The sequence below is a fragment of the Sitodiplosis mosellana genome, unplaced genomic scaffold (genome assembly GCF_009176505.1).
Source record: "Sitodiplosis mosellana isolate CC-2019 unplaced genomic scaffold, AAFC_SMos_1.0 Smas_scaffold_6181, whole genome shotgun sequence".
NCBI lineage: Eukaryota > Metazoa > Arthropoda > Insecta > Diptera > Cecidomyiidae > Sitodiplosis > Sitodiplosis mosellana.
The window spans coordinates 2803057-2827469 of NW_022601422.1; the positions used below are offsets into that span (position 1 = coordinate 2803057).

Sequence of the window (24413 nt, forward strand, 5' to 3'; positions counted from 1 at the left end):
TTGCATCATGTCGTTTGTTTTTCGTTCGATCGTTTGTTCGTTCGTTGGTTGGTTGGTTTGTTCGATCTGTCGTCATTCGACTCATCAAAATGCATTACGATCGACGCCGCCGTGATTTGACTAAATCATAGTTTAACGTGAGTGCAAAAGTAATTTTTTTTTTTTCGGCAACTTCCTAGAAGAAAGAATTGAATTTTTGCCATATGGAAAATAAAGATATTTTCACACTCAGACCGAAATGCAACGAACACGAAGAAGCAACGCATGGAACTTTTACAGAGATCCGGGAGCAAATAATATCAGTTTTTATTCATCTACGTCATCATACGAATAAACAATACTTTCGTTTGACGATTTATGTACTCTGCCTACATTGTATCTCGATGGGTACCTTTCAAACGTATACTTATTATTAAATGTCCCATACATTTGAACCATAGAACAACTGTGAACGAGAAATGTTCTTTCGGCTCGAATGATTTTTCGCTGTTGTCATTTCTTTGACGTCCAAATTCTCTGTCGTCTGCAAACACCTTCTATCGGCATTCAACTGAAGAAATACAAACAATGACTAACGATATTTTCGACAAATGACGTTCAAATGGAATTTTTTTTCCCACAAAATTTCCAACTATTTTTAAGTGCTGCGTTTAATTTTAGATTCACATTCAATTAGACGATATATTTTCTATTAGAATTTTGATAATAAATAAGTTTTTTTTTCGTATCACATCAAGGTCTTCCTTGATCACTGTTATTTCATTCTTATATAATAACAAATTATTTATATCGACACACACAAAAAATTGGTTTGACGACAAACAAATTTGAAAATAACGCAATCAGTTTAATTACATTTTCAATAGCACACAAATATTATATTTTAGCCAACTGTATATTGAAAGTGGGTGTCAAACAAACAAATATCTTAATTGTATACCTTTTAAAAAAAATACATTGGCTCAAAATGCTGCAAACAAACTCGTTGCAATCACAATGGATCCACCAGCCAGAGATAATTATCAATACTATCAAATCACAAAATATTACATTCCAATTTGTAAATTAACCGAAAAAAGAAAAACGGCTTAAAACTGGAAAAACTCCGGTTTTTTACCGAAATATTTTTTCCATTCATTTCATTAGAAAAATGTAAAATGCACTCAATCAGGTTCATGTGGCCCATAGAAAACAAAAACAAAGAAGAGAAACAAGAATTTGATTGCATCGAAAAATCATCGCGACCACGTGAAAAACTGAGAGAGAGAGAGAGAGAGAGAGAGCGAGAGAGAGAGAGAGAGAGAGCAAAGAAAAACAAAGACAAAGAAATGTGAATATTAAAATTGAGTGTTTGACCGTATAAACGTTTTTTATTTTATGAGTGCGTGCAATACGGGGCGTTATACAACCGCACTCTATTTAAATCGAACGGATGAGAAGATGTGAAGAGAAGAAGAAAAAATGGGGAAAAAATGTTGAGCGTTTAAGAAATCAAGTTAATGTGAATAAAAGTGATCGGGAGAAGAGCGTGACCGGAGACACCAGCAGAGTTGGTCACAACATCATCGATCGTGTCTCGATAACAGACCTAGAGTTCGAACTCTTTCGCATCGTTGAAACCATTCACAGACAGTTTTTGATGGTGATCGATGCAAGCCGTTTGTGTCCAAAACGCACTGATTTTGTGTGTCTGTTTGTTTCGTCGTTTTCTTCTTCTGTGTTCCGTTTTGTGTTTTAAATGTTTGTGTTTTGAATGTCTTTTGTCAACAGTGGCATTGTGTCGGCAATACAATCGTTTCAAATGTGGTAGAAATTGTTGATTTCATTCAAAGTAGCCAATATTGTAGCTTAAACTAACGGACTCAGTATTTAAAACAAGTGCATTGAATTAAGGTATTAATTGGTTTGGTCAGGAGACGATGAACATTTGATGAAGTTCAGACTGAACAGTCGTTACAGTGAAAAGTGAATTCGTTGGATACATTGTAAGAAGGTGAACAAACTCTTACAAAAGAGACTTTGTAAAGAAAACAAAACAAGACAAAACGAAACGTATGTAAATTTAACTCAGGTTTATCAACAATTTCATAATAATCTATGATACCAAAAATATACCCGAAAAAAAAAAACGTTAAATAATCTTGAACGCATATCGTTTTAGTAAATTTCAAATGAAATTTGAGTTCATTCAACATGCATTCAATATGTTAAATGAACCCTAATCATTTGTTCCTCGCATACCTTATCGTCATACGCTTCTTTTCGAGAATGAGTCGCCAAATTTGTTTAGTGAAGGTTCCCTCTGATCTCGTGAGACGACAACCATTTACCTTCCACATGTTTACTTATTATTGAGATTCTACGGATTGTTTATTAATACTTTCCGTAATGTTCAACCGTTTTGTGTATGTCAGCACTTGACGCACGACAAAAAAAACAACAGATTCATCATTTTCATCCAATAACAATACTGTATTTGGATGGATTCATTTGACGCATGTATCGCCGACATATCCATTTGCAATGCCCGAATTCATCTTTTTACTCGACTGAACTTAAGCGCGAATAGTAAGCGATAAGTTTTGATTTATGCACCAACAACAACAACAACAACAGAAATTAAACAAATTCATCGAACAATAAAATGTTGCTACATGTTTCGATTGGTGAAAAGAAGAAAAACAAAAGCCGGAATTATTTATGGCACAAAATGATGATCGGTTTGTGTTGCAAGGCTGCATCACACACGATGTGCAGATGGAAGGGTTATACATGTCTCAATTTTGATAATTTGTGTTTGTGACATTGATATTCAAAAGCGGCGGCTTGCATTCCTTGAGCCAAATTAAAAGGTTCGATTCGAACAAAATAGAAACAATCCGTCTATTTTGGGTATTCATCTGTTTCTTCAATGGTTTGAAGCAGAAAAAAAAACCGTTTCACTATAATTCAAAATCAAGGAATCCATCTATTTTTAATCGAAATGATAAAAATAAAGCCAGTTTGGCTGGCGGCCTTCTTCATCGTTGTCGCCGCAACAAGGTGAATTTCATCGGAACGAAGATCTCAATTCAATAAGCAATAAGCAGACACACAGCGATGGAAACGTTTCTTTTTTCTCTCGATTTCTCTCGATTTGAAACAATAGTTGTGCCGATTCAAATTCAACGGGCTTATCTATGCCCGTCATGTTTGTGTGAGCTGATGAAGCAATTTTTTGATTAACTTAAATCGCGCTTGTTGTCAATTTGTTATTAATATGTATTACATATTACCATTAATATAGTACGAATTACTTAGCGTCGCTAGCTTAGCGATTCAGTAGCAATGGGTGAACAACGAATCGAATAAAATTTCAAACGGATTGGGATCGTGTGTGTGTGCGGTGTCGTTTGATTTGTTAATCATTCAAATGCTGTATTTGCGAGTGCGAATGGGTGTGTGTGTGCGCGCGCACACACATCTGATCGTGTATGTCATCACCGGTTAAAGATGTACGTTTCAATCATTTTCATATTCATTATTTGGTCATATTTTTTACATTATTCATTTTATTTACATCCAAATCGTTACAAATTTGTCCAACGAAAAAAAAAAATGGACAGAAAAATAATAATAATAGAAAAGACGATCGATCGATTGAAGGCGCAAACAACCATAGTAGTTACTCGATAGAGACATACAAGTGCAGTGATTTGCCTAGCCACCTAGCTGTGTATGAGCTCATTTGAAATTCGTTCGAGCATGTGTCTCTGTGTGTGTTCGAGTTTCCAAGTTTGATACACGGAAAGTTATTTGTCAATGATCACGTACTTAGGGAGAAAATATAGCGTTCGGCACACGGCACACATACTCATACCATCCACGGATATATATTATTATTTGTTTGACTCTGAATCTACTGTCAATATTTGTGGTCTGGACGCGCGGATGGCTACAATGTATCGATAATTTTTTGTTGTTGTCGCTACAAATCATCAATGTATCTGGAGATTCACTATGGATGAATGTGTATTGAATTCTGTTCTTTTTTTTCCATTTTATCTTTCCTTCTTCATCTCGGTCGATCGAGCTTTCTGACGCCATATTACCGTGTAATGGATGACGTGTGATTTCATGAACATATGCACACTCTGTGAATAGTCCGATTGATGCTCTCTTATTACATTTGCCATTGATCTATCTGAATGCAATAGATAAGCTTGCTTTTTTTCGCTTCAAATTGCAACTGATGATAGCAGACGTTCGCATTTGCATTGCTTACGAAGCAGCATGTTTTAAGGCACAGTATTAATGCTAGCATATCGATTGTTACAACAGCGACGCATACACGGATCTCGCGCTCACAATAGCCGCACACACATCTCTCGTGCTCAGTAGCCGTCGCAAAAATATATCACGCAACGTTTGTTGTATGCGTGTGTATGTTTGTTGATGCGACGGCTACTGAGCACGAGAGATGTGTATGCGTCGCTGTTGCAACCATCGATATGCTAGCATTAATGCTGTGCCTTAAAACATGCTGCTTCCTAAGCAATGCAAATGCGAACGTCTGGATGATAGCGAATTTTGGTTTCAATTTCATTTCCATCGACCATTCCATATTGGGCATATTTTCAAATATTGGACCTATATATGAACCATTGCGACAAACAAATTCCCTCAGAACATTTTAGTTTCAAAGTACAACATGAAATTTCTTTTATATAGAGTTTACACAACAACAACTCCATATGAAAAAGAAAAACTTTATGTTGCACTTTAAAACTAAAATATTCTGAGGGAATTTGTTTGTCGCAATGGTTCATATATGGGTTCAATGTATCCAATGAAGTGCAGGTTAATTGTGACAGTTGTGCCAAAAAATTACACCAACAACAACGAAATAGATGAGGAATTTCTGACGATCAACACCGCACTGACTGCCTGACAACAAAAAAAAGAAATCGAAAGTCACTCTCCGTGTTTTTTTTGGGCATCGCTTGCTTATTGTGCATACTATTGTGTGTGCATTTCGGCTTGACTGGATTGGGCTAAATAACAAATGGAAAGAGTGTCGAGTGTGAGCATAGTAACAAAAAACAATTAATGATGAAAATGACATTAGCCAACAGCACACATGTTTTTTCCCCTTTTTTTTCAATCTGAAAACACTTTTTTTTAGTCTTAGTCGGTTGATTTTGCAATACCGACCCACAATCAATAGCAAACAATTGAAGTGGCTGATCGCAGGCAGGGCGTTCGTACGGACAGCTAAATTATTGGCAATTATGTACTTGTGCGCATTTACCTTTGGTCATTGTTCGTACAATGCGACCCACCGATCTGACACTGAGAGAGAGTGAGAGAGCAAGCGAAAGGTTGTTGAATTCACACCGGAATTCTGCGTTGACCTTGAATCCGGCGATCGCTTGAGATGCATTAATTCGATTATGTGCCAAAATCATGGCATGACTTGATGTTATTATACATCTTAGCGTGTGTATTCGGAAATCCCTACAGAAAAAAAAACGGCATTTCAATAAAACATCGATAAACCTGTCGATTGAATGCAACATATCATTCAAATCGATTGGATGGGTGTCGTTTCTTTTTATTGTAATTTTGGCTGTCGTCAAGCAGCGTGTGTTATCGCATTTGATTGGATTTTGGGTGCATGTAAATGAGGATTTCATAACAATGCCAAAAAGAAAGAAGTGAAGACGAGCACGAAAAATGGGTTTGCGTATTGAAAACGCACCATAGCCCACGTAAAATGAAGCAAAAAAAAAAAACTTTCTACGTTTTCGTGAATTTCATCACAGAGAATAATACCGATGCGATAACTACACTCGTCCAGACTGCAGTTTCCATTTGTTTGGACCAGAGATCGGGCAATCAATAACAAAAACATTCAAATTCATCGGAAATCATCAACACAAAGCCACAATGGCTACGACAAAAAAGAGAGACAAGGCACAAAAAAAAGCACACATTCAGAAGAAGGAATGAAATGGTATGTGCAAATTATGTATGCAAATATGTGCAAATTTTTTGGTATGCAAAACCGGTATAATAAATTTCAATGGCCATGGAAAAACGACGCGATTCGATTTTGCACAGCAAAGAAGAAGAAAGTTGTGTGACCAAGCAACGACACTTTTTTTCCCCTCTTTTTCTCCCGGCTACTCGTCGAAAACTATTTTTTCATATGTCTTAATAATCTACTCCAAATTGGAACCCGTTCCGTAACATAGCGGTCAATCAGACCAATACAACGTACTCATTCGTACGCGCACTGCACACTCCTACCTTGTTCAGAATAAGAGGTTTGATCATACAGTGCAACAGCAGCAGCAGCAATGCCGACGACAGCAACGGCCGCACACATCGAACCATATCACACATCACATGTACTGTTCCACAAACAGTATTTTCACTTTTTACCTAGTTGCCATTGTTGCTGCCGCCGTCGCCGTCGCCGTTCTGCCTGAATTCCATATAATTCCCTTGACTTGGTAATTTTCGAATATTTCCGTGCACAAAATATTCGAGACAGGCCAATAAATAAATCAGAATTTTTTCAATCGCCGGTGGCCTTACGCATTGAGAAGTTCAATATGAGCAACATGTACACAACATAGCATTAAAATTGCACAACTCCAAGAGCATCCACTCTAGTTAAGAGTGAAAACAAAAGAGAATGAAAATGAAAAGTAAGACGGCTTTTTTTCATTATTGAGGCGAACGCACAGACCGCCTTGCGCCCATGAGCACATTCAACGTGTGCTGTGCACGCACAGTTATCGAGCGAACGAGAGATGAAACAGAAAATTAATAACCCTATATTTGTTTCACTTTCGGCAAATCACTCTCATTCACTCCATTTCACTTATCGTTACATTTAATCCGCATTGTCTGTCGCAGCCACCGATCGCACCGACAATCAATTTCGATTCGTTTCTTTGGCGAGATTGCCGAAAACTCGGAGCATTTCGAACTCTCCCTTCATCACTTCTCGAGATTTTCAGAAGAATATAAAATGAGCAAACAGAGTGATACTCTTTACGTAATGCGTTTTGAATTACTAATTCATATCTCGATTGCATTGAATCTTAATGTCATTCAAACCAAAATGAAAGAAATAATTGTGCACTTCCTATTTGCGATCGATTGCATCCATATGCAACACACCATCCGAATTGGAGCGCTGGTTCATCAAATATCATCGCCGAAAACAAAAACAATTGAGCATATGACAGATATCATAATTTACCAATCAATGTGGACTGTCAATTGTCGAATTATATTGTGCCGAAAAAAAAAACTATAAACAGAATTGTGGTTGTCGTCACCGCTGTCGATGATTCACCCAAATTCAGTACCCGGAATCCAAGCGCGTCGAGGCGCACTTGAACATTTGACTCAAATCAAACAAACAAAAATAAATTCCATTACTTCAAACACATTTTCAATTCACTGCATAAATTTCGCTGAAGTGGATCGCCGTGCGCCCAAGCTGTTTTGTTGACATAATTAGTAATTATTTGATGTAATTGTTTTCTTTGAAAAAGTCTTTGCTGGATAGACGCATACAGAGACAGAGATTGAAGGAGAGAGAGAGAGAGAGAGAGAGAGAGAGAGAGAGAGAGAGAGAGTGAATGCAATGCCGCCAAATATAATTGTATGCCTTAGATGTGATGAATGAAATATACACTCAATCGTAACATTTCCGTTTACCTCAATGCAATCGACCCTGGGCGTTTTTGCTGCGGCTTTTTTCCTCCCTTCAAAACTTATATGTGTGACCCTAAAGCTTGAAAATCATACGATGATATGACGCAGGGCCAATTTGTATGAATAAAACCGGCAATATTTATTTATTTTTGGACGAAAGCACCGCACAACGCATTTACATTGGGAAAATATTATGGTTAGGTAAAAGAAAGAACTTTTATTATCATTTCAAATATGTTCTTCTATTTTGGCAATAATCAGATTTGTGGACATTTCCACAGAAAAACCTCATGAATATAGCAATATTGGTCTTTCAGCCCGAAATGCGAATTTTGTATAAGATATTTAGCTGATTTTTCAATATGAGAAATGCAATATTATTATTGTTGAAAAATTGAAAAAAATTTCCATCATAATACTCGTATAAAACCATGCGCATAGATGTTCGATGAATCTGAAGAATGTAAAATATTTACTTGTTTTGCCGAAACAGACAAAATAACCATCAAAAGCCATTGTTTATACAATGAAATATTGTTGATCGCTCGAGTCGTAATCATAAAAGTTATAAGTTCGAGCAAACATTCTTCAATGCAAGTTCAGTGCGTCGACGCATTTTCCGGGCCATAGTCAAATTTTAGTTTATTCAAAACCGTCATGGAAATAATTGATGAAACTGCAAAAAAAAAAGTAAACAAACGCGTATCGATGATGGAATTTTTGAATTGGGTTTTGGTTATATCGGGCTACGTTGGCTGGTTTAGTAAACTTGTTCTTTTGTCGGCTGAACATGGTCAAGCGAGAGTGTTATGACGAAGAAAGATTCAAGTGAAAATGCCAGTTCCGTAAGGAAGTTTTGGAAATTGCCAAAAAAAAAACCAACAAAAAGCACACCACAATTATCGTAAGCACATGAAATCATGGGCGATCGAGATTGTAAGGGAACGAGTAAGCGAGTGAGAGAGTGAGAGAGTGAGTGCGCACCGCAAAAGCCAAAGACAAAAAATCAACAAAGTGTTCGCAGCACAACAGCGCACTGTGTCTCAACCGTTTATGAGCAATCAACGCAAACTAACCACTGAAGAGCCGAAACATAGTACGCAAAAAAGTAACTACATGCACCACAGTGTGTGAACATACGCCACACACGTCATACGGTTCAATTTACGAAAATACAACGGCAACAGCACCAACAGAGAGTAGCACCAACAACAATCGGCAAAAATAATAAAAACGTCTCAGTCACTCTCTAGTGCCAAGCACAATAATAAGTACGGAGACATTGAAAGGGAATGATCGATAGTGAGCGAAGACTTCGACGAGACACTGCACAAATTTTTAAAATCATTTCGGATTTGAATTTAGTTGATCGGCATTCGTTTAAACGGTGTGAACCTAAAAAATCGAAGTGCACGAACATATTATCAGTTCATTTTTTTTCTCTCTTAATATTTTGTGTGCGTGTTCAATCAACAAGTGATTTTATTTTTATGTTCGATTGATTTGTTTTTTTTTTTTTACACATAATTACTTAAACGAAAATCAAATAAAAATTTCAATGAATCGGTTTTATTGATAATTTTTGAAATTTTCACCTTTTTCCAACGGATTTTTGTGATTTTTTTTTTTCTTCTGTTTGGTGTGTTTAAGATTTTTCATCGTTGATAACAATTCGGGGTACTTACATTTCATAGAATTTTTTTTGTCTAATAGACAGTTTTATCATCACAGCATGTCAAGCTGTGGCTTGAAAAAATATTGAGTTTTATCATCAACATCATCAACATCATCATCATCATCATCATAATATTCAAAACAATTGCCAATACCATTTTATTGGAACATTGCTTGGCTTGGTATTTTGATTTTCACATTTGATGATAATGAACACATTTTACGTGAGAATATCACCGAAAAATTAACCAATTTTTTCCATCGAACATTGAACAAGTGTCCGTTTCGTTTGTGTGAGTCTTTTTTCAAATCAACCATTTGGATATTTAAAAGGAGGAGAAAGAAAATGAAAAAAAAAAACAGTCAACAGGATTTTCTGATTCAATAAATTCCAAAATAATCAAAGTGATTTATTTTGATTATTGTGCAAGAAGAAAGTGGATCAATCAAATTCTAATGAATTGTGCAAATGAACGTTTTTTTGTTGTTGTTGGGTCAGTTGCTTGGACGATTGAACAAACGACACATTGAAAGTGTCTGATGTCAGGCGAGAGAGTCTATTTTTTGATAGCCGCGTGTTACATTGTAAACACATTAAATTGGTGCTAATTTTGGCTTGTAAGAATGACATTCGATTTCATCCTTTTTCTAGGAAATCTTTTAGACAAATTGACTTCATTCAATTCCAAGAAAAATGGAAAGAAAGAAGGACAAATCAAAAGCGTTAATGCCTAGCCGAAGAATGTTACAAAGAATCACAGTGTAAAAAATTAGTGTGATAACACATGATTGGCTAAATCGTCGAGCGTCAAACTCTTAAATAATAATGCAAGTCGAACTGAATACTGAAAAATGGGCTTGAACAATTAATTGCAATTGTTACTTAACAAATTCAATGAGGCACACATATTTTCTATGTAAACCAAAATAAAAGCATTTTTTGCTGCATAAAGAGAGAGAGAGAGAGAGAGAGAGAGAGAGAGAGAGAGAGAGAGAGTGAGAAAGACGATAAATATAAAAATAAGCGAAGAAAGCAAAAAAAAAGCAATCATGTGTAATCGCAATCGTGTTTCGTAGTAATCTTCTCAGGTTTCACTTATGTCACTTTTCATATGTGCGCGCGCGCGTGTGTGTATGTGAGTGCAGTTTAGTTCGATAATGCTATTCCATCGTTTAAATATTTAAATGCATTTTATTGGAATGTGCATGGTTTTGGAAAATCGATTTCGACATCATCTCCTCGGCCGACCGAGCGACAACAGACACGTACGCACACAAACCCATTCCTCTGTTGCACTTTCATCGCATTCAAATGCGATTTCAAAGCGTTGCGAGATTGAGTTTTGTATTTTAAATGCTTATTTGGCTCTCCAAATTTGGGAATGGGCTCGACATTTTTTGGCCCATTTTACAGCAACATTCCATTTTCTTTTGATGTGCGCCAACAACACTTGTTGTTTACCATTTTTCTGATCCGTTGGAGAACAGAACATTCAGCCGATATAGGGATAGAGAGAGAAAAGAAAGTTTATAATCATTATGGTTTCGCTTTCGATGGTGATTCTCTCCAACAAGTTTGAATGATAAAATGTTACCATTTTTTATTACATAAACGTACCACACACACACACATTAAAACTGCGGCGGTTGCGGCTGCTGCGCTTGCTGCTGTCCAATGTGCTATCGAAAGAAAAAGATCACAAAGATCACTCGAATCGAATATTAGCGAATACAATCAGTTGGACCGACCGAACGAAGGAAACACACACACACACACACACACATCTTGTGGGTTGTGTTTACATCGTGAGCGATACATAGCACAGTGATCCAGCATTCGATGTGAGGTGCGTATACACGCGAAATTGTTGAGTGAAATTTGGGCATTTTTCCCACGCTCTCAGCACTTTTACGTGCTATTTTTTGGTCGAAATGAAAGTTGATAACAGTGAACTCTCTGTTTGTATGCTCTTGCATGAAATCCTACCACGCGCGTGCTCGTATTCGCAACTATCGCACAATCAAGCATCACAATCGTCGGCAAGTTTATGTGTGACTCTTTTTTTTCATTCGTTTCTATCCTGTTCACTCATTTTATTTGCGTGGAAGAAAAACAGCCGTCTTAACTTATGAAATTATTGCGATCCAAAAATATTGCGAACTTTTTTTTTTAACAAATTGTTTGGCGTAAACAGTTTTACTCTTTTTTTCTGCTTCTTCCTCTGTTTTGGCATTGTTCAAAAGCTGTCACTCAGTCAGACTTTTATTTTCAGTAATCAATTCCGGGCGACTTTCGTCACATTTGGATTATGGTGAACATAACAAACTACTGGTCGCGCGCGATATACGGATAAAAATACGACAATGCATTCGATTTTCTCTCTCTGTCTCTCTCTCTCTCTCTCTCTCTCTCTCTGTTGAAAACGTTCGTTTTCAATAATAATTTAATCAAATAAATCACATAGGTGTCGCCTTGTTGTGTGTTTAAATCGCATACCCAGTCACATTATAAACATTTCTACAGCCATGCATGCAATAGATGAGATGTGCTTGGGATTGAAACGCGTACACAAACACACACACACATGAAAATTGAACGATCGACGCGCGATTTCCCATTATTACGATTATATCCACTTTACCTTGATTTCTATCCAATAATGTTCAATGACTCAATTAATCATACACTAAATTACGTCGATAACATACATATCGTGTTGTTGATTTTGTTTTTTCTTCTCTCTGCTGAAACCAGGAAAAAGCTCAATTTTGTGCGTCGTATCGAGGGGATATATTCAATATACGCACCTCAATTGCTCCCAATAAATAATCAAAATGCGAAATGGTTGTCGTGTGCTGGCGAGCGAGTGAGAGAGCGATAGACTAAGTGAGCTGCTCAATTATTATGATGTGTGAATAACAATGAATGTTAATTGATTAGTGAGTACACGAACACTCGAGCCTCGCTCGAACACACATTACAAGCACACGCCGATCGTATCAATTGGAAATTCATAAAGTTGATTCGATTACACATTTTCGAGACGATGTGCAAAATGTGAAATCTTTTTTATTCGTTTCTCTCTTGAGCGAGCGCGATTCGCCAGATGCAATTGGCTTTGATTTGTTTTGTTTCTCTTCATTTGTCTCTATTCTTCTGTTGGGAAATCAACGGGCGACAACTTGTGTTTATGTATTCCGAGTGTGTTCCAGTGCGGCATAAGCATTGAGAAAATGAAATTCTTTTGCATTGTCAATCGAATCAGATATAGAAATTCATCGTAGAAACGGGACGAACGATTCTCGGCTGCTCGATGCACTGACGCTGTATGGCTGTTTTTTTTTTCTGCCTGCTTCATTTTATCATCATTATTTTCAAAACTGAAATTCCAAGTGTTAATTTAAATCGCGCTTTAACACGATCAACGTGTAAATATTTACATTTCGTTTAGTTTGTCAAGATCGAGCGATTTGATTTCGCGGATTATCCCAAACATTCAATGACCATTTTTCTCTTGCTTGCTTGTCAGCAATTCCAATGTGGCCGACAAATTTAATTACTTAACATTTCTACTGAATTTTAAGCATACGTTCAATCAAATAGATATATGGCTTTTTTTCCTCTTCGTCGGCTCTTCCATTCAACTTAACTGTCTTCTGCACGTTTCTAATGCTCGCCACATTTTTCCATCGCGTGTGTGTGCGTGTGCGCTGTTACATAAATTCTAAATACAGAAGAAAAAAAATCCCGCATGAATAGTTTTCACGCCTGCTCATTCTTCTATTCATCACTACTTTTATGAACGCATTTTGAATGCGAAATTCTTATTGAATTGTGGCGCGCCCCATATGCGCGTCTCGCGTGAATATGTCATTCTTTACATTTCCCACCGACAGACAATAAGATTTTAAAAAAAAGATCATATAAAAAAACTATTTAGAACGTTGCGAATACACTGAATAAATTCGGAAATTAAACTGACCTTCGATTTGCGTTGCCTTCGATGCCTTAACAATTGGACATTCTGCTTAGAATCTATTGGCAAGAAGGTGTCTGTGTGTGTGTCATAAACAAAGCCAAATTGAAAGAGCAAAAATAAACTTGACTATAAAGAACAAGCTCCTTGATATATATAAAAAAATGAGTTTATTCCGTGCGTGATACATTGAGCACGAACAAAAACAAAAAATTCCGAGTCACATCTCTAATTTTAAATAATAATTCAACAAAAAAAAAAGACTTAAATTGCGACTAAGTAAAATTGTGCAGGAAAAAAAATCGTAAACTCCTAAATTTAAATGATTACGTCAAAAAGAAGCCGTTTTGGTTTATAAACAAAATGAGTGCATATGAAGTGGGTCTCAACAGCAACCCTGCGTTTTTTTTCTTCTTCATTTTAATCTCTAGTTGTCATCAAGCTAATAATCGCCAATCGTAGGCACATCAAAAGCTTTTGAATATTTTAATGGCTTTTTTTTATATGTTTTTTTATTTCTTCTTCTCCGTTTACAGTTTAATTTGCTGGATACATTGAAATCATTAAATTAACCGAAATAAAATAAATCCATTTAAAATAAAAGAAAAAAGAATGGATTTGGCCACCGAAAGTGTTGTTGTTGTGCCACCACTGGCTAAGGTCAACAACAACAGCAGTACCGATAGTGTAACAACGGCTACACTCGTCAACAATAACAATCAATTAATCATGGACGAAGAACTATTCACGCCGATACAAAAGTTTTACGACAATTGTAACATATTCATAACAGGTGGAACCGGATTTTTAGGCAAAAGTGAGTATTATCAAGTACCAGTTCACCATTCATTTGATCATATCGACCTTCCGTGTCTGTGTTTTTCACCACAAAACCCCACGTATATTTCTCTGAAATCAATTTGTAAGTGATGTTTTCTTCCCGTTTTGTTTCGTGTGCCGTTTCTTTTTCTTCTACATAGTGCTCATCAATAAATTGCTGACCTCATGCTCCTCCATCGATACCATTTATTTGTTGGTTCGAAATAAAAAAGGAAAAGATGTGCATTCACGTATTGAGGACATTTTCGATGATCCAGTTAGTATATCTCGTTTTTATTGACCTTTATCTTTACCTGTTAAATATTATTTTTTCGCTCCATAATCGTAATTTTTTCCGTCGGTTTCGTTTGGCCATTGAACAAAAACCAAATCTTGACGCGATTATAGCTTTTTTCGGAGAAAAAGAAAAACCATACATCATAAGTAATTGTTTTACATTGAATTTTTTTTTTTTTTTTTGGCAGATTTTCGACATAATGAAACGTAAAGTGCCGAAATTTCGTCGTAAAGTTCAAGGTGTTCCCGGTGATTGTATGCTGCCTGGATTGGGCTTAACATCGGCCGATAAGCAATTGCTTGTGAAGAATGTAAGTTTAAATGGTATAGCATGTAATTGATCGATGTGTCTTTGAAAACGGACAATCAGTTACAAATGAGAACATTCTTTTTGTATATACCGGTTGACAGGTTAACATTGTGTTCCATATGGCGGCCACTGTGCGTTTTGACGAAAAGCTCAAGATTGCCATGCAGATTAATGTGCAAGCATGCAAAGATGTCATGCAAATATGCAGCGAAATGGTCAATTTGAAGAGTATCGTTCATGTGTCGACGGCCTATACACAATGCCCACAACGTTATATCGAAGAGAAATTCTATCCGCCACCATTGGATTCGGGCGAAATGTTGGTATTGACCAAGTGTACATCGGACAAACTGCTCGAATGCATCACACCCGTTTTGCTGGATAAATGGCCAAATACATATACATTCACAAAGGCAATCGCCGAGGATGTGGTTCATCAACATGGCGCTGGATTGCCAATTGGAATGTTCCGTCCGGGTATCGGTATGTATATCAATGGTCTAGCCATTTTTTTTCATTTAGATCAATTCTAAGGGAAAACTTTCTTTCATTTTTTGCCAATTTCGATCAATTTATTTGCCATCGATTTGTTTTGAGATTTTTTTATTTCTCCCGATATCAATTTGATTTGCCATTTTTTTTATTCTTTTCTCATTGAAAATCTAATCTTTTTTCGCATTTTTATCTTCTTCTCTTTATCCTATCTACAAACAGTCATTTCGACTTATCGTGATCCCGTATCGGGTTGGATTGATAATTTCTATGGTCCAACGGGTGCGATAGCCGGTGCTGGTACTGGTGTCATTCGTACGTTGCGTGCAAATCCAAATGCTGCTGCCAATATGGTGCCAGTAGATCTATGTGTGAATGGTATTATTGCAACGGCATGGAATGTTGGCGAACGATATGCGGAGAAGATTTGCCCAATGACCGATATACCGGTTTTCAATTTCTGTACAGCACCGACAAATCAACTGACATGGGGTGATTTCACAATCAAAACAACAAAATATGGTCTCATGTATCCAACATTAAAATCAATATGGTATTTATGCTACGCAAATAATCCAAACAAATTCATGCATATGGCATCGATCCTCTTCTTACACTATTTGCCGGCACTGTTAATCGACGCGTTCGCCATTTGCATTGGAAAGAAACCGAGGTAAGTGATCCAAAGCGAAGTTATACGAAACACGCTATCGATCTAGCCGGTTCGTTTCGAATCAACAGTGAACGGGCAGTTAATAGTTTTTTTGTTTTGATTTTATGCATTTTTTTTTTCGAAAAAAAAACTATATTTTGTGGTTAATTTAATTTAACTCTGTTTGAAAGGAACAACAAATGAACTGCTGAGAATAAAAGGCTGACGATTGCAGGTTTTTCGCAAAAGCGGGATAAAAATCAGTTGCACGCAAAAGAGACATTTCAAAAGGTTGCACGCAAGAGAGAAGTATATTGTTGTTGTAATCACGGCTTGAAAATTCGAAATGCGACAAAATAAAATGTTCCGTTTGCGTGCAACCTTTTGAAATGTCTCTTTTGCGTGCAACTGATTTTTATCCCGCTTTTGCGAAAAACTTGCAATCGTCAGCCTTTTATTCTCAGCAGTTCAAATGAAGTAGAAGAGATAAAAAAAAAGCGTCATACGATTCCTTTATGTAACGCATATGATTAAAGTCCATGTGTGTGCTGTTGATTTTTTGCAGGCAAGCCTACATATCAACTTCACTCCAATTTGTTATTCTAATAAATAATTTTATATGCAGCAGCAGCAGTTTTTTTTTTTTTCGCTGATAGTCTAATCACAACACTCACATATCGACTTGTTCCATTCAAAACACGTGAACAACGTGTTACGTGTGCTGCTCTCTGCTGCTGATTATATCATCAATACCTTTCCATTTAACTCTCTTCGGCGAGCTTAATATTTTGACTGTGCTCTTTTTCATTCTCTCCGTCCTTTTCTTCTTTCTCTGCGGTCTGTGGCAAGATGCGACACACACTCACTCTCCTCACTATGTGTATACACTTTATGCGAACCAAATCGTTTGCGACGAGACTCTTGTTACAGCTGATCTGTTAGGTTTTGTGTCTGATTTAGAGTACAAAACAGGATTCAATTGCATCGACTTATTGCCTATGTGCTTTTTCTCTCTGTTTCGCTCTATTCTTTATTAAAAATTTGTCATACGGTGTGAAAATTCATGTGTTTGCCACTTCGATCTCATTGCAATTATCCGCACATATGATTGCTCAATATGCACAGACAGAATTTGCCAACCAACATATTTGATCTTTCTATATGCCTTTCTAATTAAAAGTAGATCTATGTAAAGAAGAAAAAAAAAAGGCCCGTGGCTATGCAACTGACACTTTAATTTTCATGTAACTGATGTATATTTCTTTCATATTTTCCGGTTTCGTTTCATTAGATTATTGAATACATACAAAAAAATTCATCGTTTCATGAATGTCATTGAATTCTTTGCGATGCGACAATGGGACTATCAGCAGGACAATCTAATCGAAATGTGGACCAGTCTATCGGAAAAGGATAAAGATATATTCTTCTTCGATATGAGACAACTCGATTGGGATCTATTCTTACAGCACTATTTCCGTGGTATTCGACAATATCTACTGAACGATCCATTGGAAACCATTCCGGAAGCGCTCGTTAGATGGAACCGGTAAGTTGAACCAAAACAATTTTATAATTTTTATTTTCAATTGAAGACATTTTCGAATCCGGTTTTTCCAGCCCTCAAGGCTAATGAAATATATAATATTTTGAAATATCTAAGTGAAACCCATTAAAAATGGACATAAATATTTTGGTGTCGATCGAAATTTAAACTTGTCGAATGATTGTCTAGAAGGAAATAAAAGTTTTTCAATTTTTCAATTTTAAATTTTTTTCCACGTCTTATCTTTCAAGTTGACATTTAAAAAAAAAAAAATTAAATTCTTACGGTTTGTTTGCAGGCTGTATTGGATTCATCAGTGCGTAAAAGTGGTGGTGTTCCTGATTTTGCTGCGGATTGCCTGGTGGTTGATGTCATTATTCATATAGATAATAATTTTTTGAATTACAAATGGAAAAAAGCAGTTTGATTATTATATATAGATTTACTTTTAGCGACTTAATAATTTGCTTGCAGCATTGAAGCACACATCACATGAGTGTTTTTTAATGATCATTTACCAAATCGTAAAAAAAAAACTTGGAAAAAATGTTACCAGAAAATAAAATAGTTTGTCTGCTCTTTGTTTTAAGTGGGCCGTTCTAAATCAAAGCAATTTCGCTTACCATATGATAAAACTACTTTCATTTCGGAATCGATACAGTTCGAAGCCATATTTATACAGCGAAATCATTTGAAGCAGAGCCAACATTTTTATGAAAATTATTAACGATAAATAATTATTAGCGCAACAACTACAACAACAACAAAAATCATGCTGACAAAGCAACAATAACAAAATTTATTAGAGATTTAGAAATTTGCAATAAAATGACACGCACGATGAGACAAAATGTATGTAAATGAAAAATTGTTTGTAGAATAGCATTAAAACTACTTGACTAGGACATGTTTAGGTTCAATGTTTAAATTCGGTTCTTTGGTGGGCATACGAATGAACCCATTCAAATCAATTACTGGTTTGTGTGTAAAAGGAGATATAAACTCTCTTTTTTCTAAATGTTCAAATCGTCAGCAATATTTTATTATTTTTCATATTTATACGAGAGAGTAAATAACAATAACAAAATGAAAGCATACACACACACACACACACACATATGTTAAAAATTGGAGATTAAGTCACGAATAGATGTAATGATTTCAGTAGGAAAGCAATTCAACCAATGAATGTTGAGATCACATAGTTTTCTTATTTAGACGAGTAAATAGTATTTCGGTGGAAGAATGGCGCATCGACACACCACATCACAATACGAAATGGAAACGAAGACGATTTTCAAGCCAAGCTCTCGGCCAAGTGTTTGACCATCTCGGTCAACAAATGGTCCATTGCATACGGAGATAAATCACCCTCTGCTAATTAATTAACTTTAAAAAAAATGGGACTGTGCATTCTCACTTCTATTGTCACAACAAAAAAAAAAAGTTTTTATTCATAAGTTCTAAGTGAACAATAAATCGTCTAAGCTCTTTCTTTCTGGAAAACAACACTAATTTGCGTTTTATTCATTTTAATTCAAAATATTGACGAATTTCTCCATTGCTTGAGGTGAACGAAGAAAATATGATTGGTTTAATGAATTGGATTATACAGCTGCTTAATACTGAACCGCATAATTGCGGTATGTTTTATTGAAAATGCGCAACAAAATCATGAAAAAAAAAACTTTATCTGGCTTCGAGGTCTCGACTCATTACGGCATCAAATTTTTATCACTACCTTTGGCATCGAAAGCCGAAACCTGGGGAATTAAAACTGAAAGTTTATGGAAGACTCGTTGCAGTCGTTTGTTTTTAATCATTTTTTTTTTTTCGTTCGTCCGAGGAGATCACTTTTGTTTCTTTTGTGGGTCATCGGCTATTCTCAGACATTCTCGAATGGCTATTAATGCGTCACATTTACGATACCAATTAATTAATCTTTCATGAATATTTCATCAAAAAGTAAAATCTTGTTTCATGTCATCGACATTCCAGCTGATTCATTTGGTTGCGATTTTGGGTTTCGTCAGAAAAGTTTGCCTTGAGATAACTTGATAACTTAATTGGAGTTTTGAACACATCCGCAATAACGTCTTCAAGATAGGTTTTTCTCTCCAGAAACATCTTATGATTCATGCAAATCGAATTAAGTCAGCAACGAGAGGAAAACGATAAAATGGCCAAAACTGCGTCAGTGTGGTAAATTTTCAGTGTCAATCTGGTTGAAAGTTGATACTTGGCAATGAGATGTTCCATGTTCTTGATTTTGGCTTTACACACATCGGCATTGCGTTATCGCACTGTGTGTGTTTTTTTTCACTTTATTTCATTTTCATATGCGTTTTCATGTGAAATAAGATTGAGAAGAAGAAAAAAAAAATGAAAAAGCGATTTAAAATCGTTGTTTTCTCAAGGGAAATAGTCTACGTTCGTGTTGATGAGCTAATTTTATGCATGTAGATTTGCTGTTGGCACTTTGTTTTTACCGATATTCGCATAAAATAATTTTTGCGTCTCTTCGTCACTTTCACGTCATCAGTTTTTTTTTTTCTGGGAAGAAAACAATTGGATCGATATGCATTTTTTTTGGACGATTTATCGACTAGCTGTTTTATCGCATCAATTGCATAACCCAACCGAAACGACGAGACTAATGCAAATGTGTTTTTTTTCCACTCAAACTTGAAAAACTCACAGATTTTTTTTCACCGTTTGATTTGATCATATTATTTAATCATACATTTCTGTACGATAACAAATGGGGTTTTAATTCAATACGTCATCCAGTTTATGCGCTAGAATATTTCACGGTAAATATGAGCACTTTTGACGCTGGTGATTCAGAGCCTAACAGCAATGGATAAAAAGAAAAGAGGGAGAGAGACAGAAAGAGAGAAAAAAAAGTAATGTAGTGAGCATAACCATCATTCTGAGTTGTACTTATAGTTCTATGAAAAAGGCATGAGCATAAAATTAACATAAAACATGAATAAATTTGAAATTGATCGAATTTCTGGTTTCATTACAATTCGATTTCAACATGCATGTGAGTGCAAACATGAATTTGGAATCTCCGTAAAATCCATGTGATATAAGCGAAATGCGGTGGTTGTGTTTGAATGTGCGAAATAACAACAAGTTTGGTCACAGCGACATAGTAGAGTAAAATGTTGATTTCAAACGAACGAACGAAAAAGAGGTTCTGGTCGTATGATTGTTACTAATTCCAGTAGCACAATTGGCATTTATCACGTCGACATTTATATAACGATTCTTTGGTGAAGTGTATCTATTGAACGTTAGGTAGAGCAATGTTGAAATGCATCAACACAATCGGCACAATGTACAAAATGGAAAACAAAAACAAAAACAACATCATTATCGAAATCAATAAATTCCAGTTGAATAGACCGTACTCTGTGTACGCATCAAATTGTAGCAATACGAGCCGAAAAAGCGAAAACTTAATTTGAATTTAGCACAACTTTCTGTATTTGGTTGTACACGTGGACAGCATTAATATTTCCACTTGATTGCACCGAAATTGGTCAATTGATAACAACAAATTTGTCGGTTATTGTTCATCAGACACACGCATATCGTGTGACGGCAGTTTGTAACAAAACGAGCCTTAACTTCAATCTGAACACAGCATAAAACACATTGGGCACCCAATTCATGTCCAATAAACATGGACACGCATACAGAGGCACGTGCGCGCGCATATAGCCTCTTACGCAGTCAAACAGATACACATACACACACTCAACGGCATACTGTCAACGGTAGTACGGGCACATACACAACGGCATAAGCACCATCGTGCGTTTGATTGTATGAGTACAAGTTCATTGTACACACTGTCTTTACACATTGACACTTTTCAAAATGTCTTCGCTATATTTTGAATTTTAACTGTTAATATTTCATGTCATTCTTTCATCTATCTAATGCAAACAGCATTCCAGTTCGAGTAATCCATTTCTCTCTCAATTCCATCATTTTCATCTTCATTATTCAATTTTCTTCCATGAAATTGATATCATTTATTCTATTACCATAAAATGCACATAATCAAACGAAACTAAATGGAGAAAGTGAATCAGTTGTTTTTCTGACTACGAAAACATTAGAATTTAAGTTCAACGAATTTGTGATTTTTCATTTTTTCGTTTGTTGTTTGTCTCTATCGGTTGCATCACATACACAATTCGTTTGCATGTTTGACATTTTGGTGGGTTACGTGAATTATTTGTATAGTAGCAAAAGAAATAATGAATCTAAATGCGGAAAAAATGAAACGAGATGCAAACGATACAAAAACTCATTGTTTAAATACGATGCTGGCCACAAATATGGTCACATCAACCAGTGTAACAACCATAACAAAGGAATTTCAAACGCCAAATTCAATACGAAAATCACGCAATGGGACATTCAATTCATTTCCAATTGTAAATACACCGACACCACCGTCAAGATTTCGCAAAATTGTTAATCCATTCGAAGTTGGCATCACCGAACGACTGCATTTGCCAGTGATTGACAGGTAAGAATTGTGGTTAGATTCAGTGTGAAAAAGTAGTTTCTTTTTTTTTATTATTCATTGTTTCATACAAAAAAGCATGCATTTGTTCGATTCCCATTCATTATTGACGTAAACATCACAAATTGATGACGAATACAGAAAAAAAATTGATAAAAATTTCACTAATAATTGATTCTGATTTCGAAACATTTCGTTAGTCCGTCATTATTTCATCGGCCGGCTACGCCACAAATGTGCTCAACACAGCTCGAATTTGAATGGACCATTGACGAAGTGTCATCACTGAATCCAGCCCATGTTGAAGCACACGAAACGCAATTCGTATCGATTGTCGATCCAGAAGTAGAGGCCAAGGCACAAGCCGCCATTAGTTCGTATTTTAAAGAGCAAATCATAGGTGAGACAATTTAAATCAATGACTTTTGACCCATGTTGAACATTGTTTCTCTGTTCGAACAAACAATTTGCCACGATTTGTCACAATATCCGAAATAATTTCATTTTCTCAACTCGCAAATCCAACTCAGTTCCTAGTCCCGATGACTGTCCGCTTCGTGATCAAAAAATCATTTTAAGTAGAGAAAATCAGCAACTGACGCGTGTGATGCGCAACAATAGTTGCCAGACTGAATTAACATTGCCACCGATATTGCCAAAGGAAGTTGAGGATGCGCTCCGACCGTATTTCACATTTATGCACGATCAACACAATACGCCAACGAAAGACTGTGATAGTCAATTCAGTACATCCATGCAATATGCATCGGTCATTGATCATGATGCACGCGACGCATCGTTGCGTCGAAAATTGTTTCAGAATTTCGTCAATACCAGTAGTGACCACAGCTCCGAATTTGAACACGATGTACATTTAGATAGTCCAGCACCGCAAACACCAGAAATGGTAAGTGAGATGACATTGTTTGATTTTTAAAGGGAATTTTTATCTATAAAACCGAATTTACCGAAATCAATTGGCCGATTCTAGCTATTTCTGAATGATTTTTTCAACGGATTTTGTTTCCATTTTACAGCGACTCCAAAGTATGCGAGCGCGTCGTTTTATGACACCATGCACCAATGCACAAGATGAAAATGAGCCACCGCTGGATGTTTCGTTGAATTCGGTTGGCCGAGAATCGTTTGGTTGTATATCACCGATATCAAAGGCGGTCACACCACAGTCCAGGCCGAAAAGTTTACCATCCTCCCGGAAAAAAGAAGATTCTGCATCGTCGTTATTTCGGAGCACACCAGACCGTTCGTCGACCGGTCGATGGAAATCATTCGACACCTCCCCCGATAACGCCGTGAACTCCAGCCACTCGAGCAAACGAAAATCCTTTCACATGACTGATGAGCGATCGTCTGAATCAAATGACACGGTAAATTTTTCCTATGACGACGAAATGCAATTGTCGTACGGGTCGCAGAAGCACCCACAAACGCCCACCATGAACAAAAGCAAACGACGATGCAGCTCAGTTAATCGAAAGAATCTGTCGCGTTCATTCAATCAACTTGAAGAGCACCAACATTCAGCTCTATCGCTTGACCGCACCGACAGCGGGTTCAACGATATGAATCTTGATTATACCTCAGCTCAGCATCAATTAAAACTCGAACAGAACTTCCCCTTTCATGATCTTATGAAGTGTAATAATTTTGCTGATAAAAACACTGACATTTCCATGGCTAGCATCAATTAAGTGCCCAATTTATTTTCATTTGTCTTCAATTGACTTTCGCGTATATCCGATTCATACACACAAAATTGGCAAGGCTTGTATTAATATCGTATAGGTTCTATATCTTTCTTCATTTCAAACTCTCTAGAAAATTGTAAAATATCTCATGTAACTGCCAATGTTTTCGCAAAGAAGAAAAAGAAATTATTCTCATTTATTGTATTATTGTATCTACCGAAATTGCATTAAATTTTATAACGAATGTAAAATGATTTTCTTGGGAGTTTTTTTTTGTTTCTATTTTGTTTCTTTCTTTTCGCCTGGCTGATCGAATTCCCCCAATTCGAACTCGTCCATCACATCTTGTTCAGTAGCATTCAATGAACGAGGTTCCGAAATAGATGGAATAGAAACGCCACCAGTGCTTGTGGGAAATATATTTGCGTTGGAACGTTTGCATTGGAATCAATGGTCACATCATTTGGGTTTGTTTTGGAGAAATTGATGATTTTCTTTTTGAAGTAGGTTCACCAGTTTCCGATTCTGTATCAGTTTCGGTCGCTGATCTTTTGCTGTAGACACCACTTGTGGTCAGACGTGTGCAAGGTCAAAAATTCTAGGGGGGGTAAAATGATTTTGCCAGGGGGGGGGTCTGGAAATCGATTCTATCTAGTGTAAAACCAGTCTCCG

At 36.4% G+C, this 24413-nt stretch overlaps 2 protein-coding genes across 5 annotated transcripts; both read left to right on the top strand.

Moving 5' to 3' along the window:
• Positions 1-1733: 1733 nt before the first annotated feature.
• LOC129576312 (fatty acyl-CoA reductase wat-like) lies at positions 1734-18994 on the top strand. 4 transcript variants are annotated; one of them, XM_055461206.1, is made up of 8 exons: positions 1734-2052; positions 13904-14184; positions 14348-14463; positions 14672-14794; positions 14895-15276; positions 15508-15958; positions 17229-17486; positions 17782-18994. In XM_055461206.1, the coding sequence occupies exons 2-8, from the start codon at positions 13980-13982 to the stop codon at positions 17867-17869; spliced, it is 1623 nt and encodes a 540-aa protein (XP_055317181.1). In that variant the 5' UTR covers positions 1734-2052; positions 13904-13979; the 3' UTR covers positions 17870-18994. The 4 variants fall into 4 exon arrangements, with proteins under 4 accessions (XP_055317181.1, XP_055317180.1, XP_055317183.1 ...); XM_055461205.1 differs by lacking the exon at positions 1734-2052 and adding an exon at positions 8961-9393; XM_055461208.1 differs by lacking the exon at positions 1734-2052 and adding an exon at positions 8987-9173.
• Positions 18995-21339: 2345 nt separating this feature from the next.
• On the top strand, positions 21340-23995 carry LOC129576313 (protein aurora borealis). Its single transcript, XM_055461209.1, has 4 exons — positions 21340-22035; positions 22233-22432; positions 22563-22939; positions 23070-23995. The coding sequence occupies exons 1-4, from the start codon at positions 21761-21763 to the stop codon at positions 23742-23744; spliced, it is 1527 nt and encodes a 508-aa protein (XP_055317184.1). The 5' UTR covers positions 21340-21760; the 3' UTR covers positions 23745-23995.
• Positions 23996-24413: the final 418 nt, after the last annotated feature.

What these genes read in the sequence shown, in the direction of transcription:
- LOC129576312 (XM_055461206.1), top strand. Translation starts at nt 13,980, where the DNA reads ATGGATTTGGCCACCGAAAGTGTTGTTGTTGTGCCACCACTGGCTAAG. An exon ending in AGCAATTGCTTGTGAAGAAT is followed by an intron (nt 14,795 to 14,894) that starts GTAAGTTTAAAT and finishes ACCGGTTGACAG; the next exon opens with GTTAACATTGTGTTCCATAT. An exon ending in TGCATTGGAAAGAAACCGAG is followed by an intron (nt 15,959 to 17,228) that starts GTAAGTGATCCA and finishes TCGTTTCATTAG; the next exon opens with ATTATTGAATACATACAAAA.
- LOC129576313 (XM_055461209.1), top strand. Translation starts at nt 21,761, where the DNA reads ATGAATCTAAATGCGGAAAAAATGAAACGAGATGCAAACGATACAAAA. An exon ending in CATTTGCCAGTGATTGACAG is followed by an intron (nt 22,036 to 22,232) that starts GTAAGAATTGTG and finishes ACATTTCGTTAG; the next exon opens with TCCGTCATTATTTCATCGGC. An exon ending in CACCGCAAACACCAGAAATG is followed by an intron (nt 22,940 to 23,069) that starts GTAAGTGAGATG and finishes TCCATTTTACAG; the next exon opens with CGACTCCAAAGTATGCGAGC.